At 49.7% G+C, this 19070-nt stretch overlaps 1 protein-coding gene across 1 annotated transcript; it reads right to left on the bottom strand.

Moving 5' to 3' along the window:
- Positions 17071-18927, bottom strand: LOC8060454 (probable purine permease 11). The gene is made up of 2 exons (XM_002446960.2): positions 18558-18927; positions 17071-18465 (listed from the first exon to the last, which is right to left on the bottom strand). The coding sequence occupies exons 1-2, from the start codon at positions 18592-18594 to the stop codon at positions 17318-17320; spliced, it is 1185 nt and encodes a 394-aa protein (XP_002447005.2). The 5' UTR covers positions 18595-18927; the 3' UTR covers positions 17071-17317.

The following is a 19070-nucleotide window of genomic DNA, read 5'->3' as shown; positions in this document are numbered from 1 at the left end:
GTGCTTTTTTTTGCCAGCCTAGCCCACCAAATACTCAGGTTTGATGATGATGAGAGTTGTGGTGACGTCAGAAATGGGTGAGGATGCATGGCCGTGAAGTTAGCAGATGGTGAATATAGTGGTGGCAAACCAGACGCCAAGGACAATGGTAGCTAAACCAACTTGATAAGACGAAGGTTTAATTCAAGGAAATGCCACAATCACTCGATGCATATGCACACATGACACATGGACACACACAGGTGGTTGAAACGTTTTTGTCCATGGCAAAGGAATACATTCTGAAGAAAAAAAAACGCTAATTGACGGACTCGATTAACTGGATAATAACAGAGCGCGATTCTTTCTTCAGCTATATATATGGAGATAGATATGCAGCTCAATCATTTTAGTCAGAGTCCCACTGAAATCGACATGTTCCACTTGTTGCATCATGTTGATGATTAGGGCAAAGACTAGTTTCGCAAGGTGTGTGAAAGGAGAGGTCTGACAAGCTACCGTTTCCTATTGGAGCTAGCTCTAACCCCTGCATTTCGTCAAGTGGTTCTGCACTACGGATAGATTCATCGGATTTACCTGATACTGTATATCAGTTTCAAATTTTTTTTAGAATTAGTTTCTCTTAGGAAGTATAACAATCACATATGAAAGCAGGAAGCTTGACAAGTTAAGTTTGGCAGCTGCTGAGAGGCACGTGTGACATGTCACCTCCTGTAGAATCCTGGCAGGATCCATGAGCAAGCTGCCGTTCTTGCATGTCAATGTCTTCTCATAAAGTGCGGTGATTACTGACCCGCTCCCTTGTCGATCGCATTTCTTGTCGGCTATCTTACACCTTGTTAGATACTAAAAGTTTTTAAAGTTTGATACGGTAGTGTTTTTGAATTATTTAATAATTATTATTCAACCATAGACTAGATAAATTGTGCAATTAATTATTTTTTTGTCTATATATAATGCTTCATGCATGCGTTAAAAGATTCGATGTGATAAAAAATCTTGTAAACTTTTGGAATTTTGAAGACACCTAATTAAGCATCCATGATTGCTTTGAAGAGTATCCTGGAGCATTAGAGGATTCAAGTCTGTTCGCTTGAGTTTGTTTGCTGAATCTGTCATTCAACTGTTTTTCTCTTATATAAATCAGCAAACATTACTTTCACTCTGTGACTTTTCAGACAAGCGAATAAGCTCGCAAACTATTACTTGATCCAGCTTTGAACTAGAGCTGTGTAATAAGTAGTAGTTAAAAATAGTCTTAGTCCATCTAAACATGCAGGCTAATAACTGGTCCAAGATAATCAAGTGACCTGTACTTCCGTCAACAAAGAACCGAACTTTCAGCATTTCAGTGGCGCAGTCAGACTGAAACTTCCATACAGCGATAAGTCGTGATGTGAATATGTGATGACTTATCAAAAAGAAAAAAAAATGCTGTGATGTGATCGCAGCGGGAAAAAAACCAGACCGGCCTTGTTTAGTTAAAAAAAAAACCAAAACTTTTCAAGATTTTCCGTCACATCGAATCTTGCGGCACATGTATAAACATCAAATATAAATAAAAACAAAAACTAATTATATAGTTAATTGCGAGACGAATCTTTTAAGCCTAGTTACTCTATGATTAGACAATATTTGTCAAATAAAAACAAAATACTACAGTGTTGTTTTTCCAAAAAATTTTAAGCTAAACAAGGCCTAACTTAGAAACTCCAAAATCTCTGGAGGATTCGGACTTTTCCCTTGGTAAGTAATCTATGGAGATATCATTTTAATTATCTAACTTCATTATACAGGTTATTTTTAGGGGAGCATATTAGCTCCGTTTCTGGGCCCCGCTACAGCGTGATGAGCATGCCAAGGATATCTTCACATCGATAAGCAAGAGATTGGACACAATTGCTTTAGAGATATCTAATAAAAGATGGAAACATATTTATTGTTTGCTTTAATTTTCTGGTCAATGTTTAAGACCATGACTTGCTTTTTCTCCTCTTTTTTTATCTCAAACGTTGTAATAATTGGTTGTGTAAATCTCTAGATATAGAGGCCGGATATTTATATATCCCTTATTAAAAAATTATCATTCTAGTTTTTAGTGGGGGGTTTGGGTTTTCTATCCCCAGGTTTTGCTCACCTTTGATTTCAAAGGAGGAGCCCCCAATGATTATTCCGTTTAGATTTTTGCGGCTTGGTTTTGTTCATCAGCTTTCTCGGCTACTCTTCTTGTTAGGCTCCATTTGGTTGCTCTTGCTAAGTTTACCGCTCGTCACATCGAATATTTAGATACATGCATAAGTACTAAATATAGACTATTTAGAAAACTAAAAACATAGCTAGAGAGTAATTTGCGAGGCGAATCTTTTGAACCTAATTAGTCAATGATTGGATACTAATTATCAAATAAAATAAAAATACTACAGTACATGTTAAACTTTAACACCCCAACCAAACACCCCTTAGCCTTGGCACCTTCGCCACCTCTAAGCACCTCTCAAAAGAAAAAAAAACAAGATATGCTATCTGGTGAGAGCGCTCACTCTATAAATTGAACTGTTATTGTTTTTATTTATTGAATCATGAATGTTGTTCCTTATTATAATTTTCTATAGTTGTCTTAAACATGCATCCTAGCCTCCTAGCGCTTGGATAAATAACTATTGACCCCATGATTGAAATTGTAAAAATGGAGCTTTCTACTGGAAAGAAGTTGATAATGAATATAATAAAATAATAGTCCCCTAATCAATGTTTTTGCCCCACATCCCCCAAAAAATTAATATTTTAATAATAGCCATCTTGAACTAAATTTCCAAGAACTAGTCCTTTTGGTCGCAACAAAACACTTATACAACTCATAACTAAGTGGCGCCACATGCATTGACACGACCGAAGGCTTCCCACCATACCCATTAGTGTCACTAAGTTGCGCCAGGAACTTCGGGGTGACTCAGTCGCATATACATACCTTTTTCCTCCTCTCACTTCACTCTCCTCTTCCCAACTAGCTCATAGGAGCGAAAATGGTGGCTCTGCCTAGATCAAACCCATTCCTCCCCTGATTGTCTCTTCCATGACTTGAAGACATTCCTAGCGGGTACCTCCTTTGTTTCCCCCTGATTTGGTTCATTTGCTTGGGATTGCTAGGATTCAGTGTGGTTAGGGTTTGGTGATTTGGGTAGCAATGTGTAGCAATATCATTAGCTCCGATAGATCAGGTAATCTATTTCATTTAGGTTGATGTCTAGTTTCGTTATCCTGACGTACACATTTACATGCATGCAACACTAGCTTTGATTTGTTAGCAGCCTCAAGTTTTGAAGATGGTGGGCATGTGGCATATAGAGAATTAGCAAAAGAAGGGTCATTCCAAAGGTTTGTATATACCTAGAAGTGTCTTGCATGGATGCACCTTTTCATCCTGCACTACCAATGTCTAAGTGTGACTGCGATAAGCCAGCCCAAGTGTTTGACTCTAGGCATTTGGATACTGTTGCATGGCCTACTACACATGTTTGCAATTGTCGTGTAATAAGTAATCCTTTATAAATAGTTCATGTTGTTTCTAAAAGCATCTACGCCCCCTAATTCGGTTTTATCATTTAATCATGACACAATCATTATGACTAACATCTGTTTTAATTTGTAGGGGCATTCTAAGTTAGGTCACAATGATTGATTAATGGGCAATCAATGGTTTTCATGCCCTATGTATGGATTTCGTTTGGGTTTTCAAATAGTGAGTAGTGTTAATGGTCGCTAAACACTATTGTTGACCATCAATATTACACCAAAGTGAAGGTAAATCAACAACATAAGCAGCGAATTATGTTTTCAATTCACCTATTTCCACGTTCCACCACTTGTACTTGTACTTGGTCTTTTTGCTTAACACCATAGTAACACTGTATTTTCTTCTTTTCTTCATTACCAAGGTGGCCCTTCTTATCATCGTATCATCCTGCGACCCTTGTCTTCCCTACCCACCTTACTGTACACCACAATGATCCTATGCATGTTTTGACTCCGTTTGAGCTTGGTTTTGACCAAACTTGGATCTTGCATATCTAGGACTGAGTATAACTTTTCACCTCTTAGCACATATATCCTAGTGATTGTGTTGTCGTTATCATCACAAAAGTCTTAATAAAATCATGGTCATGTGCACACGATCCTTACATAGCCATATGTAGATAAATATGCAGCTCAATCATTAGTGGAGCCTACTTGAAATCGATATGAATAGCATACATATATATAAATCGATATGAATAATCACATTGATGATTAGGGTAAAGACTAGTTTCGCAAGCAGTCCTGAATCCTGATGGCACTGTCAATCAAGTGAGGAAGAGAGTTTTGACAAGCTGATGACTGTCGACGAAAGCTGGTCGGCAGTCTACCTTGGGGTATACCTACGGTAGTAGTTTATCGGTAGACGGTGCGCAAACTACGAACTCGATGGTGACGCAAGACACAGGCAAGCTTTTTATCCACGTTCGGCCGCCGAGTTGGCGTAATACCTACGTCCTGTGTCTGATTGTATTGATTTGTGTTGAGCGAATAATGTGTCCTAGGGGGGGGTCCCTTGCCCCTCCTTATATAGTTCGGAGGGCAGGGTTACAGATCTGAAAACTAATCCTAGTCGGTTACAATTGTCATAGATAGTTCGATATCAATTCCTATTCTAACCGACTAGAATCCCGCTTGATCTCCACATCTTGTTTCCTTGCGCGAAACTCCAAACTGTCGGATCAAGCCTTGTACTTGTCTCATAATGGGCCAAGCCTCCTGGCCCAAGTCTAGTCATAAGGGTATAGGGGTTTATACCCCCACAGCTAGTCCCCGAGCACCATGTATTGTGAAGTAACACACCGTCTTGAGCTTCTTCGACCAATGAGACTTTGACATCTTCAATCAGCATGAAAATTGTCCAGGCAATTGCGACGGTATTTTGACCAAATGTAAATATATCTGATCCACATCATCATCGAAGAAGCCAATTGTTCGAAGAATGCATGGTGCTCTTGAGAAAAAATATTTCTTCTCTCGTGAAGTGTGCCCACTTTACTTTTCTGAAAAGTACGGTTCCTCAAAAAAGCAAGCATATTCACCGCAAGGTGAAGTGTGCCCACTTAGTCCCCGAGCCTGGTAGTAGGTGACGTAGGCACGTGGTGCCAGGGTCAAAAGAAAATTCCTCAAAGTATTTTTGAGTCTGAAATGCATCGCCAGATGCATCGTATCGATGTAGTCCCCGAGCTTGCTGGATGGCGAAGTATGAGCCTTGTAGCAAGGTTTAAAAAATTAAATTATCCAGTCCTCTGGTGTACAATGCTCAGAGATCGATACAGCCCGCAGATTCCCAAACTAATAGACTAGGCGACCAGTCCCCGAGCATCAAGCGCTCGGTGGTCGGTGCAGTCTCAACAGATTTGACGACCAGTCCCCGAGCATCAAGTGCTCGGTTGTCTGTGCATTCCTTGAAATTCCGGATTGATAGACTGGGCGACCAGTCCCCGAGCGTCAAGTGCTCGGTGGTCGGTGCAGTCCTTGAAGTTCCGGATTGATAGACTGGGCGACCAGTCCCCGAGCATCAAGTGCTCGTTGGTCGGTGCAGTTCCATCATATTTGACGACCAGTCCCCGAGCATCAAGCGCTCGGTGGTCGGTGTATTCCTTGAAATTTCGGATTGATAGACTGAGCGACCAGTCCCCGAGCATCAAGTGCTCGGTGGTCGGTGCAGTCCCCAGATTGTTGACTCTCTGCCATTTTTGTCTGCTTGTTTTGAAAAAATTTTACCACATAAAAGTTGACGTGACGAGACCTCCTGATGGGATGTCAGATGGCTGCATGAAAAGTTGCGCCTAGCAACTGTACAGCCGCCCTTTGCGTGGTTTGAGAAAAGGAAACCATCAATTTGTACGAAAACTCCGCCGCATTAATTGTCGATAATCATTGAAAACCGAAGCGTCGCGCCCGCCGTATGGCTCGCCCACTTCCCGAGAATGCGGGAAGTGGGAGGGGTGGAGTTGCGGTTTATAAAATCCTGACATTAACCCCTCATTGCTTACCCTGCCATTGCCTTCAAGCTTGCCGCTCTCGCCTTCTTTCAACCACCTGCGCCCTCCTAGTTCAAAGCCACTCCCGCATCTCTAATGGCGAAGAGCGACTCCAAGAAGAGGGCCGAGCTGATGGCCAAAGAATGGAAGAAATCCTGCAGCACCGCAAAATCTCTGGGTGACCTCGTCGATATGGGGCTACTGCACAGTCCGGAGCTCGGCGGCTGGAGGGCGTCGGAGGGGGAGAGCTACCCCGACCCCCGCGCCGGTGAGATCGTAGTGTTCGAGGATTTCCTTAAGAGGGGTTTTGGGGTGCCTGTTCATCCTTTTCTTCAGGGTCTTCTTTTGTATTATGAGATCGGGATTTGCAATCTGCACCCGAACTCAATCCTTCTTATTTCCACTTTTATCCATTTGTGCGAGGCCTATGTCGGCATAGAACCGCACTTCGATCTCTTTCGCTATCTTTTTTGTTTAAGAAAGAAGGGAGCGGTTGGAGGCTCCAAGGTTGCAGGTGGAGTATACCTCAACCTTCGCGACGGGATGAAGAACTGTTACCTGCACTGTCCATGGAACACTTCCCTAACCGAATGGTACAGGAAGTGGTTCTACATTAGGGAAGAACCGGGCAGCTCCACGTTCTGCGACGTGGGGTACATCCCCGAGAAGAGGGTAAGCTGGACCGATCGCCCAGGGTTCGACGGTCAAGTGGCGGACCTGATGAAGCTAATCGACTGGTCACACTTGGACGGGCTAGGCGTGGTTGGCAACTTTGTGTGTCGTCGGGTGATGCCCTGCCAGAAGAGGGTGCACTCGGCGTACGAGTATGCCGGAAGCGTGGACCCGACCAGGATGCGTCCTGAGGTCTTGGAGAAGTCAGAGGTGCAGCAGCTGTTGAACGAGCTGTTCAACTTTGCGGATGGAGGCTTCATCCATGGTACTGATCGGGTGCAAGCCTTCAAGTTAGGGCGACCAGCACCTAAGGTATCTTACTGATTATTTCGCTTTAGCATTCGTTATTGTCTGCTGCTGACTTATCTTTGTTACTTTTGCAGATCGGAGATGTTGACCGGTGCACGGTATATGTGTCACTAGCACCTGGAATGGAGAATCCTGCGGGGGAAGATCCACCGTAGGAAGACGCTGCTCGGTGTACTCATTACACCAGCAGTGAGGAGGACCAGGCCCGCCCCGTCCCGACCACCGAGGAGAGAGTGGCGGGGAAAAGGCCAATGGCAGCGGATCCTTCGCCTGCGCCGACGCTGCCAGCAGAGAGCAGCCAAGTGCCAAAGCGTCGTCGGCTCGTCCGGATCGCCGACGACGAGGAGGAGGAGGGGGAGGCCACACTGTCGTTGGTCCGAAGGCCTCGCAGTCGTCCGGACGATGCGCCGACCACCACTGATCGGGTGGCCAGCGACCTTCCTGCCCTGAGCGTCGCAGAGACGGGAGCACAGGCGCCGTCTGGCAGGGCCAGGCGGAGGTTCACCGCAGCCCACCGTCGATCAGACCTGTAAGTGTTCAACTTTTGCACTTCGACTGTTTTTTTGTTGTTGAAAATGTCGCTTTGTTGTTTAGCACGGCGTCGGACGTCAACCCCGACCAAGTCGCGGAGGCGAGGACGGCCGAGCCTGCTATCGCCGTCGAGGACGCCGCGCCGCGGGCCACAGAGCAGTCTGCGGCGGCGGCCGCTGCTACAGTTGTTGAAGGGCAATCTGCCCCGGCGAGTGCCACGGCGAGCACTCCACCGAGGGGTGAAGAGGCAGCGAGGGCCCCTCCCCCGAGTACTGTTGCGGATGAGGAAGGCAGAGTCCCGACCCCTCCGGCCGGGGAGGGGGGGTCCCAACACCGCCCCGAGCAGGGTCCTCATCGCCCGTGGGCTCCCCTTACCTGGACCAGGGGCCGGTGATGCCCACAACCGCGGCCGGAGATAATGCGGCAGACGAGGAGCCCCAAGTGGCCTCTGACGACGACGTAGAAGAGATCCAGGGTCGTCCCCGTGACGGCCGCCAGCACGTCTATGTGTGGCGCCAACGCGGGGACCAGTTTATTGGACACAAGGAGCTCGCGGAGACGGAAGAGGCCGCGAGGGTGGAACGCGCAGCCAAGCGTCTCGTGGACGAGGTCAAGGTAGGTGGTCTGTGCATTGCTCAGCAAGTATATGTAGTGCTCCTGTGCTCAACATATGTGTTTCCTTGCAGGGCGTGATGAAAACGGCGAAGTACCGGAAATGGTGCTTCGACCAAATCGAGGGCATAGTGGCCGAGAACAAGGCCTTATCCATAGAGGTGGACCGGCTGCGGTCCGAGGTTGGTGAGAAGGTGGCCGAGATGAGTGCTCAGGAAGAGCACCGTCTCGAGCTTACTCGGCGCCTAGCCGATCAGTATCGGCAGAAGACAGGTTAGTTGCATTCTCCGAACAGCTGCATATAGCTGTGTGATTAGATCTGCTGACCAGGAATGTGTTATTGTAGACTTGGAGGAGGAGGTTGCTCGCCTCCGACAAGAGAAAGAGCAGCTCAGCCAAGAGCTTGCCGGGGTGCTGGAGGCCGGGCGCCGAGCAGGGGAGGAGCTGAGCCGGAGGGACCAGGAGTTGTCTGGTAATACGCGTTGCCCCCGTTATTTGCCGCTTATCGCTCTTTTCGATATGTTGAAACTAACATCTTTCTCGATTTGCAGTGCTCAAAGTGAACACCAAGAAGCACCTGGACGAGCTGGTCAAGGATCGGGACTCCTGGAAGGTTAATTGTTGTAGGATCTGGAAAGGAGTGGCCCCGGTCCTGGACTTGATCAGTCCCGAGCTCCCGGAGAGCCAGCCCCGCGCGCCGAAATTGACGCCAGTTGAAAAGGCGCAACGGGCGTGGGACTGGCTCCAGCAGTTCGTGAAGGATGCCGGGGAGTTTGCTGGCGCGCATATCCTCAGCATGGTGCACGCCCACTACCCCCTGGTCGACTTGACCAGGCGGGAGAAGGGGTATCCCAAGGAGGTCGGCCCGCAGGAGGCGGACGAGCTTCAGGGTGGTCTGCTGGACTTGTCGTCGACGGTGATCGGCGACATCAATCTATGCGGAACGGCCACTCCCCCCAACCAGCCGGGCTCAGACAGGTCGGCCAGGGAGCTGTCTGGTGCGTCTATTGTGGGAGATGGGCGGTCGACGCCTGCGGTCTCGACCAGCCAAGCGCCGGTGGCCCCAACCCCTTCGTCTGGGCAGCAAGGCCAGGCGGGTGATCAGCTCGAGCAGTAGGCCAGTAGGGTAGTCTGTAGGAGTAGACTAGTGTCCGCCCGTTAGGGTATTTATTGTAAACTTTGTATGTAAAGTTTGTAATAAAGTTTGCTTTTGTCATGACTGTTATTTTGAGCGCTGTACGATTATCTGAGTGACGTGCCACTGTGTTTGATTCGTAGTTGCTAAGAGCTTCCGTCGCAGAAGACTTTCCGAGCTCTGCGTGTAAACAAAGTATAGCCAAAAAGAAAAACTTTTACTATTGACAGCTATAAGGGATTTACAAGCAAAAGTTACTAGAACTTATGGATAAAATCGGCGCAGTCTGTCTATGTGCCAAGAGTTAGGCACACGTGTTCCGTCTGGATATGCCAATCTGTAGGATGTGGGTCGTGTGACTTCAGCGACCACGAAGGATCCTTCCCAGGGAGTGGATAGCTTGTGCATGCCCTCCTGGCTTGTTTTCCACCTGAGCACCAGATCACCGACCATGAAAGAACGGTCCTTGATGTTCCTGTTATGGTACCGCCTGACTGCCGCAAGGTACTTTGCTGTTCGGAGACAAGAATTTAGACGCTTTTCCTCCATGCAATTGATTTCAAGATCCCTGACGTTGTCGGCTGTTGACTGGTCGAAGTTTTCAATTCTAGGGGAATCGAAGGTGATATCAGACGGCAGGACGGCCTCGGTGCCGTAAACCATGAAGTAGGGTGACACTCCCGTGTTCCGACTAGTCTGAGTTCGGAGACCCCAGACCACAGCTGGCAACTCTTTCATCCATCGACCAGGTGCTCTGTCGTTCTCGGTGTACAAACTTTTCTTTAGGGCGTCAATGATCATTCCGTTCGCGCGCTCGACCTGACCATTTGCTCGTGGGTGAGCTACTGACACGTATTTTATGACTATGCCCCTGTCATCGCAGAAGTCCCAAAATGTGGTGCCAGTGAACTGAGTACCCAGGTCGGTGATTATACTGTGTGGGATCCCGAATCTGTGTATGATTTGATTGAGGAACTCCACAGCCTTCTCGGATGTTGCTTTAACCAATGACATGTATTCGATCCATTTTGAGAACTTGTCGATTAACACGAAAACGAACTTGAAGTTGCCAGGGGCCGGTTTAAATGGCCCGATCATGTCGAGCCCCCAGCAGGCGAAAGGCCAGGATGACGGGATGGTTTGAATCTCGTGAGCAGGTACGTGAGTCCTTTTAGCAAAGAACTGACATCCCTCACAATGTCGGACCAGTTTCTCTGCGTCGCTGACCGCGGTTGGCCAATAAAAACCTGCCTGGAAAGCTTTCCTGACCAGCGTTCTGGATGCAGCATGATTGCCCTAGGATCCGGCATGTATGTCCTCTAGGAGCTTGATGCCATCATCTTGGGATATGCATTTGAGCAGCACTTCAGAACTTGCATTTTTTCGCATAAGTTTGCCGTCCACCAGTATGTAATTCTTTGATCGTCGAATGAGGCGCTCGTTCTCTGTTTTGTCCTAAAAGCCTGACCCGTCCGATATATATCTGATGAACGGGGTGCGCCAATCACGGCCACTGGTTGCCGGGGTGGCATCGTCTTTGAGCATTGTTTCCGTAGGTTGCTTTTCGACCGGGCCGGAGCCCACACTTGGCTCATGGATATCTTGGACGAAAACACCCCGTGGGATCTGGGCCCGAGATGACCCTAGCTTTGACAGCGCATCTGCTGCTTGGTTCTTATCCCGGACCACGTGGATGTATTCTATGCCGTAGAAGTTGGTCTCCCACTTGCGAATTTCTTTGCAGTAGAGATCCATCTTTTCGTGGGTCGCGTCCCATTCTTTGTTGAGCTGGTTGATAACCAACGCGAAGTCGCCATAGACATAGAGGCGTTTGATTCCCAACTCAACGGCTAGTCGGATGCCATGCAGGCATGCTTCGTATTCGACGACATTGTTTGACGCCGGAAAAAGGATCCTAAGGACGTAACGCAGTTTATCCTTGTTAGGTGACACGAAAAGAATCCCCGCGCCGGCGCCGTTGATGTTCAAGGACCCGTCGAAGAACATCGACCAGTGGTCGGAGACATCGGGAACGGGAGGCTCGTTAAGATCCGTCCACTCTGCAATGAAATCGACCAGGGCCTGAGACTTGACTGTGGTGCGGCTCTGAAATTCCAGGGAGAATGGGCATAATTCCATTGCCCATTTTACTATTCTGCCGTTGGCGTCTTTATTGCGCAGAATGTTCCCAAGAGGGAAACTGGTGGTTACCAAGACTCGATGGCCGTCGAAGTAGTGCTTTAGCTTTCTCGACGTTATTAGAATGGCGTATATGAGCTTCTGTATTTGTGGATATCTGGCCTTGGACTCGTTTAGGACTTCGCTTATGAAGTAAACGGGTCGCTGGACCTTGTAGACATGGCCTGGCTCGTCTCGCTCGACCACTATTGCCGTGGAAACAACCCTGTTGGTTGCAGCAATGTAAAGGAGTAGGTCTTCATTGGGCTGAGGTGCTGTGAGAATAGGCGGGGAAGTGAGGAAGGTCTTAAGCTGGGTAAACGCAGCGTCGGCTTCCTCTGTCCAAGAGAACTTTTCCGACGCCTTCAAGAGTTTGAAGAAAGGGAGGCATTTTTCTCCTAGTCTTGAGATGAAGCGGCTGAGTGCGGCCATACATCCAGTGAGCTTCTGAATATCCTTGACATTTTTGGGTGGTCGCATGTCGAGTACTGCTTTTACTTTTGAAGGATTCGGCCGTATGCCATCGCGGCTGACGACGTTGCCGAGTAGTAGACCGGAAGGGACGCCAAAGATGCACTTTTTGGGGTTAAGCTTCCACTTGTACCTGTTTAGCGCCTTAAAGGTTCGGTCTAAGTTGTCGATTAGGGTGCTTGCATCCCTTGTTTTGACGACTACGTCGTCTACATAGGCCTCGACGAGGTCATCACGAATCTCGTCGTGGAGGCACTGCTGGATGGCCCGTTGATAGGTGGCTCCGGCATTTTTGAGTCCGAATGACATGGTCGTGTAGCAATATGCGCCGAAAGGAGTAATGAAAGATGTTTTTATCTGATCGTCTTCCTTTAACGAGATCTGGTGATAACCAGAGTAGCAGTCGAGAAAAGAGAGGAGTTCGCATCCGGCCGTTGAGTCGACCACCTCGTCGATGCGAGGGAGACCAAAAGGATCTTTAGGACAGTGTTTATTGAGATCGGTGTAATCAACGCACATTCTCCATTCATTATTCTTTTTGCGTACAAGAACCGGATTGGCAAGCCAATCGGGGTGATACATTTCTTTTATGAATCCGGCTGCTAGAAGCCGTGTTATTTCTGTCCTAATAGCCTCCTTTTTGTCACGAGCGAACCGTCGCAGCTTTTGCTTGATTGGTCTTGCGGTCTTCGAGACGTTTAAGGAGTGCTCGATCAGGTTTCGTGGGACGCCGGGCATGTCTGCGGGTTTCCATGCGAAAACGCTCACGTTGTCCCTTAGAAACCTGACGAGCGCGTCTTCCTATTTGAGGTCCAGATTGACCCCGATGAGGGCCGTATTCTCGGGGCTGCCATCGACCAGTTGTACTTCTTTATGCTCCTTGGATTTTGAATTCTTCTTGGCGGTCTCCTGCTCAGGTAGTTGGAGCTGATCTGGAGGTAGCTGTGCGGCTTGGGTTGCTGTTTCTGCCATCCGGATTGAGAGATCAATTGCTTCGGTGATCTTGAAGCTCTCTTCCTCGCAAGTATATGCAGTGTAGACGTTGCCTCTGACGGTCAAGACGCCCTTCTCCGTAGGCATTTTGAGGACCAGGTATGAGTAATGCGGGACCGCCATGAATTTTGTCAGCGATGGTCGGCCTAGTATGGCGTGATAGGTCCCATCGAAGTCGGCGACCACGAAGTTGACGAACTCTGTCCGAAAGTGGTCGGGCGTGCCGAATTGGACATGCAGTGTTATCTGTCCGAGGGGCACTGAACTCTGTCCTGGCAAGACTCCCCAGAATTGAGCATCGTAGGGTTTTAGTTGTGCCGGAGATATCTTGAGAGCGGGCAGGCTGTTGCGGAAGATGATGTCAATGGAGCTTCCTCCATCCACAAGCACGCGCTCGAATCTGATGCTGTTGATGCAAGGGTCCAGGATTAGAGGGAATCGACCTGGTTCTGGGATAGCGGCCCACTGATCCTTCCTGCTCAAGGAGATCTCCCTGTGCGACCACGGGGGAAATTTCGGGTCTGCGATCAGGCCGTCCGTGCTGTCTATGTTGAGGCAGGCTCTTTTTATAGCTTTCTTTCTCGCTTAGATTCGATGGAGACCTTGCCCCCGAAGATGGAGTGGACCACGTCAGTGGGACTGACATATTGGTGTCGTGGGTCCCTATCTTGGTCCTCGTCCTCGTCTTCGTGGTCGTGCCCGTCTCATTTTCTATTTTTCTTGGCGGAGTCGTCTTGGGCGGCCCACCGCGTATAGATGTTTTTGAGGACGCGGCACTCTTCCATGGTATGATTGGACTTTGGGTGCAGTTGACACGATCCCTTCAACGTTTTGTTGTAGTCTTTTTGGTAGTCCCGCCGCCCGTTGGGACGCTTGACCGTATTCACTTCGTGGTCGTGGTCACGGGGGCGCTTTCCTCTGAAATCGTCGCGATTGTCGCGCCGCCTATCCCAGCCTTCTCTTTGATCACGGTTGTCGGGGCGGCGGTGGTTCCTGTTGTCGAAACGACCGCGACTGTCATCTCGCCGAGGAGGCTGGTCGGGACCTCTCGCATCGTCCCGGATTAGTTTTTCTGCGTCGTCGGCATCGGCGTAATTTTTAGCCGTGGCAAGGAGCTCGGCCATTGTTGTTGGCCTTTTGCGCAACAGCTTGTTCCTCAGTGCTTCATGGAAACGCAGGCCTTTGATGAAGGCAGAGATGGCCTCGTCGTGGGAAATCTTCGGGATCTTAAGGCGCATATCCGAGAATCGTCGGATGTAATCGCGCAGAGGTTCATTTTTCCTGTCTCTTATCCTTTCAAGGTCGTACTTGTTTCTAGGCTGCTCGCATGTGGCGATGAAGTTGTCGATGAAAGCTTGGCGTAGCTCTTCCCAAGAATCGAAGGAGTCCTCGGGCAGGCCAAGGAGCCACTGATGACCAGCCTGGTCGAGGACTACTGGGAAGTAGTTGGCCATGACGTGCTCGTCTCCTGCTGCTGATCGGACGGCGATTTCGTAGAGAGTGATCCAATTCTCTGGATTTTCCTTGCCGTCGTATTTTTTGAGTTTCTCGAGCTTGAAATTGCGGGGCCACACGACCTGGCGTAGGTGTGAGGAGAACTGTCTCAGGCCCGGGGGGCCGTGCGTTGCATCATACTCGATACGGCGCACGTTTTCGTAGACTGCTCTCTCCGTGGCGCGCCTGTTGATGCGGTCCCGGGCGTCTTTGGGAGGGATGTTATACCGAAGATCCCTGTGCTGGTTTACTTCTTGACCACGCCCGCGATTCTGCTCGCGGTGACCGCCAGCATCCCGACCGCCGTCGTCACGCCGTGAATCTTTTCGATGGTTGTCGGGGGAACGGCTGCGGTGGTGCCTGCTGGGCTGCGGTGAGGTCCGGCTACGGTGAGTCTGGTCAGAGGTGGCTTCTGTATAGGAGACGGCCTGGACTCTTTTGAGCAAAGTGGCTGTCTGTCCCATCGCGGCGATTAGGTGTGCCCGGACACTGGTTCGGACCCCTGGCAATCTGGAGTATCAGGGAGCCGGTCTAGATTAGCCATAGCGACAGCCACGTTGGCGCTTGGCGTCTTGTACACTGGCTGGTCCCCGACCATGTCAAAAGCGTCGCTGAGATTATGCGGCAGAATTTGTCGTTCCTCGTCCGCACGTCGTCGGGTGCGATCGGCGTTACGCTGCTCGCGGAGCTGCCTCTGCTCGTCTGTTTCTCCATCAACGACCGGCTCGTCGGCGCTGACGTTGAAAACAATGTCTCCTCGCCGGGGGGGGGGGGGAATACCGGGAAACGAGAGAAGCCCGAAGGATGTGAAGGCAAATCCAGGTCGTAGTCCTCGTCTTCGGAGTTTATGACTTCGGTGGGGACGGAACCAGTGCTCGAATTTGTGCTGGAAGCCTGGCCGTCCCGTAGTTCTCGGATCGTCACCATGTTGACGTAGTGACGAGCAGGTCGACCGTTCCCCTTTGGCAGCCAACCCGCCTTGTTGAAAAGGGATTGGATGTGTCGTGAGTAGAGAGAGGCCGAGTTGTTCAGACCGCAAGGATAATCTTCCTCCGGGTTAGCCTTGAGCTTGACGGATCGTCCTGAGGGAGTTGAGGTTATCGTCAGAGACGTTCCCAGCCGTTCGTGTGTAACGACACGAGTTGGCCGGTGGGATTTGAAAAAATCCGTTGGGGCGGATTGATCAGGCTGGCGCAAGATTCCATCTACTAGTTGGGAAGCTTCAAGTAGCTTGGAATCGGCGCAATCAAGTGCTTGGAGAAGGTCCGAGCAGTCGATCTTCTTCCCCTTGTAGAGTGGGAGCGGTGGTCGGGCGCTCGGTGCCGTCATCCGAGTGGTCGGAGCCGACGTGATCCCAGATTGGATCTGGGTTCCTTCCGAAACCGTGGTCGTGAGACCAGCGCTGCGCGTCGTCCACGTGATCTGGCCGACGGTGAACGTGAGGCCTTCAGGCACGGCCGCGGAAGCTGGAACTATGACCATCTTGTTCGCCGGAGAAGTTGTACGCACACCCCCTACCTGGCGCGCCACTGTCGACGAAAGCTGGTCGGCAGTCTACCTTGGGGTATACCCACGGTAGTAGTTTATCGGTAGACGGTGCGCAAACTACGAACTCGATGGTGACGCAAGACACATACAAGCTTTTTATCCAGGTTCGGCCGCCGAGTTGGCGTAATACCTACGTCCTGCGTCTGATTGTATTGATTTGTGTTGAGCGAATAATGTGTCCTAGGGGGGTCCCTTGCCCCTCCTTATATAGTCCGGAGGGCAGGGTTACAGATCTGGAAACTAATCCTAGTCGGTTACAATTGCCATAGATAGTTCGATATCAATTCCTATTCTAACCGACTAGAATCCCGCTTGATCTCCACATCTTGTTTCCTTGCGCGAAACTCCAAACTGTCGGATCAAGCCTTGTACTTTCCTGGCCCAAGTCTAGCCGTAAGGTATAGGAGTTTATACCCCCCACAATAACCAATTCCTACTGCAGCTCTTAGCCTCTCACCACATACTTACACTACACAGAGAATGAGAGATTCTCCTGATATCAGTTTCAGCCTGAGGAAGTAGCAATCAAACATGAAACAAGCAAGCTTAAATCCTCTGAATTTTTGCATCTTCTGACAGGCACGTCTGACGTCGCCGCTTGTAGAATCCACGCAAGATCCAATTAGCAAGCTGCGTGTTTGCGGTCAATATCTTCTTCCACATACAGAGCGGCTGACTGGAATGCATCACCCGATTCAAAACGCGCCACGGGAATGGAATTGGGTATTGCGACGCCGGCGCCTATTCTCAGGGTACTTGCTCCAGTGATTAATCGAGACGACCCGGAGAAGAGTGGGTTTAGGTACGTCTTTGTTGATAAAGTGGTTTGATTGGACACAAAGGTTTCGTAAGTCATTTTCTCTATGGCTGTGATCGCATCACACGATGCATGTACTCAAAATAAGGACCAAGGGATAAGCATGTGGTGGTCTTTTGATTTGAAAAGTACTCATGTATTCGTCGTCTCACAATCGGAGGATGAAATCGACTTATCCAGGTTTGAACTACTACTACTACCTCCATCCTATAAAAAGGAATGTAATTCTAGTTCTATTCTTAGTGAAACTATTGATGAATAAATTTATATGAATAAATGTTTATGACATAAATAGACATATAAATTTTTGTGTACTCGAGAAATGACAAAGATCCAAACCGAGTTTGACGGGGAAGTACTGAACTACTCCTACTGTACTTATGTCGACAAAGAATCGAACTAAACTTTCAGCATTTTCCAGTGGCATCGACAGGAACTTCCATACAGCAGTCAAGTAGTTTTGTGATGTTGATAGTGATAGTGCCAGGAAAAAAAACACTATTCTGCGGAGATTTTTGCAGCTTGGTGTTGTTCTTCAGATTTCTCGGCTATCTTCTTAGCGGCACGGTCATCGAGGTAGTGCTGATACACGTAGGACAGGAGCCCCCACACTCCTATGAGCATGGCCATCAGCTTCACCCCGTCCATCCGGTCGCCGAGGAAGATCACGGCGATGACGGGCGACAGCGGCATGCCCACCGTGCTGATGATGTTGGTGAACAGCGATGACACCGCCGCGACCAGGCCCATGAGGCCCATCGTGCACAGCTGCCACGAGACGGCCGTCCACGCCAGTGTCATCGCGTACGCCAGCTCCCCCTTCTTGTACGCCTCCATCTCCCCGGCGATGGTGCGCCACTCCCCGGAGGCGAACAGCCCGGCCACGGACACGCACGCCGCCGCGGTGTTGCTCCAGAACTGCATCTCCAGCACGGTGTGGAGCGTGTCGCTCTTCAGAACCTCATCGAAGGTCAGCTGCGTCAGGGACAGGATCAGGGAGAAGAGCGCTGACGCCGACAGCGTCAGCGCGAACCCCGCCGGGAACTTCCCCTTCGGGATGCTGCTGTCGGTCTCGTCCGAGCCGTTGTTCACGCCGACGAGCGCGGCCGAGAAGGTGAGCAGCACGACGGAGTTGAGGACGAGCGCTCGGAACTTCTCCTTGTTTAGGAAGTAGGCGAAGACGGCGTTGAACGAGACCTGGCTCGCGCAGATGATCGAATAGGTTGACATCGGCAGGTACAGGAGGCCGTACGAGTACATCAGGTTGTCGCCGGCGAGGAGGACGCCCAGGCCGGCGTAGATGGCGGCGATCTTGACGAGCGGCGGCCGATTAGCCGCCACGGAGGAGGAGGACGGCGTGGTCCGGAACCGGAAGTAGAGGAGCAGCGGGATGGCGAGCGGCGTGCCGCAGGACTGCACCACCGTCTGCATCCACAGGCTGTTGCCGCCCTGGTCGTAGTAAATCCTGCCAAGGAGCGTGGCCACGCTCTGCCCGCCGAGGATGAACACGATGTTGATGAGGACGACCGCCCACCACGCCAGCCGTTTCGATAGCGGCGGCCGCGGCGCCTCAGTTGCACGACATGCGCCACCGTTCTCTGCTCTCTGTCCATGATCGTCTCCACCAGCTTCTTGGCCTCGGATACCTGCATGCCCGCCTCGTTATTTCAGGTGTTCGATATTGCTGTCTCGCTTAACTAATTGCAGTATCTCATAATAAAAACAGAGAGAAAGGGACCTGCGATTTGCAGCTGAATTTCACCAACGTCGCCCATCTTGGATTGCAATTGCAACCAAGATCTGTATGCGCTGCAGATATGAAATTTCTTAAAGTAAAAGGACAGGCAACTACATACATATACGCAACCGTCGCCGTCCTGTCTATAAACGAGTTAATCTTACGTGCCCTACGGGTTCTTCTCCCGTGTGAATTCCTCGATAAATGGATCAGCAAGAACTGAAGATATAGAATAGACAGCACGTGGCGCAAGAGTCAAAATTTGCTGTCAACATTTGCATCACTCATGAGCTGCGGTTCAGTGTCCCCTGGCTCACAAAAAAAATTCAACGATGTCTGCAAAAGATTCCAAAGGACAAAGGAGAATGACGTCGATCGCATGGAAATATCCAGACGGAAGCAAACTTATCAGGGCGGCCTGTCACTGTGTGGCTAAGCATACAAGCTTTGAGCTTTCCAATTATTGAGCTGCACCTGCACCTAGGATAAGATGCGTGTCCCATGTCCGTCTCA

The sequence above is a fragment of the Sorghum bicolor genome, chromosome 6 (genome assembly GCF_000003195.3).
Source record: "Sorghum bicolor cultivar BTx623 chromosome 6, Sorghum_bicolor_NCBIv3, whole genome shotgun sequence".
Taxonomy (NCBI): domain Eukaryota; kingdom Viridiplantae; phylum Streptophyta; class Magnoliopsida; order Poales; family Poaceae; genus Sorghum; species Sorghum bicolor.
The sequence above is the reverse complement of the archived record's forward strand: the minus strand, read 5'-3'. Positions and strand labels throughout refer to the sequence as shown.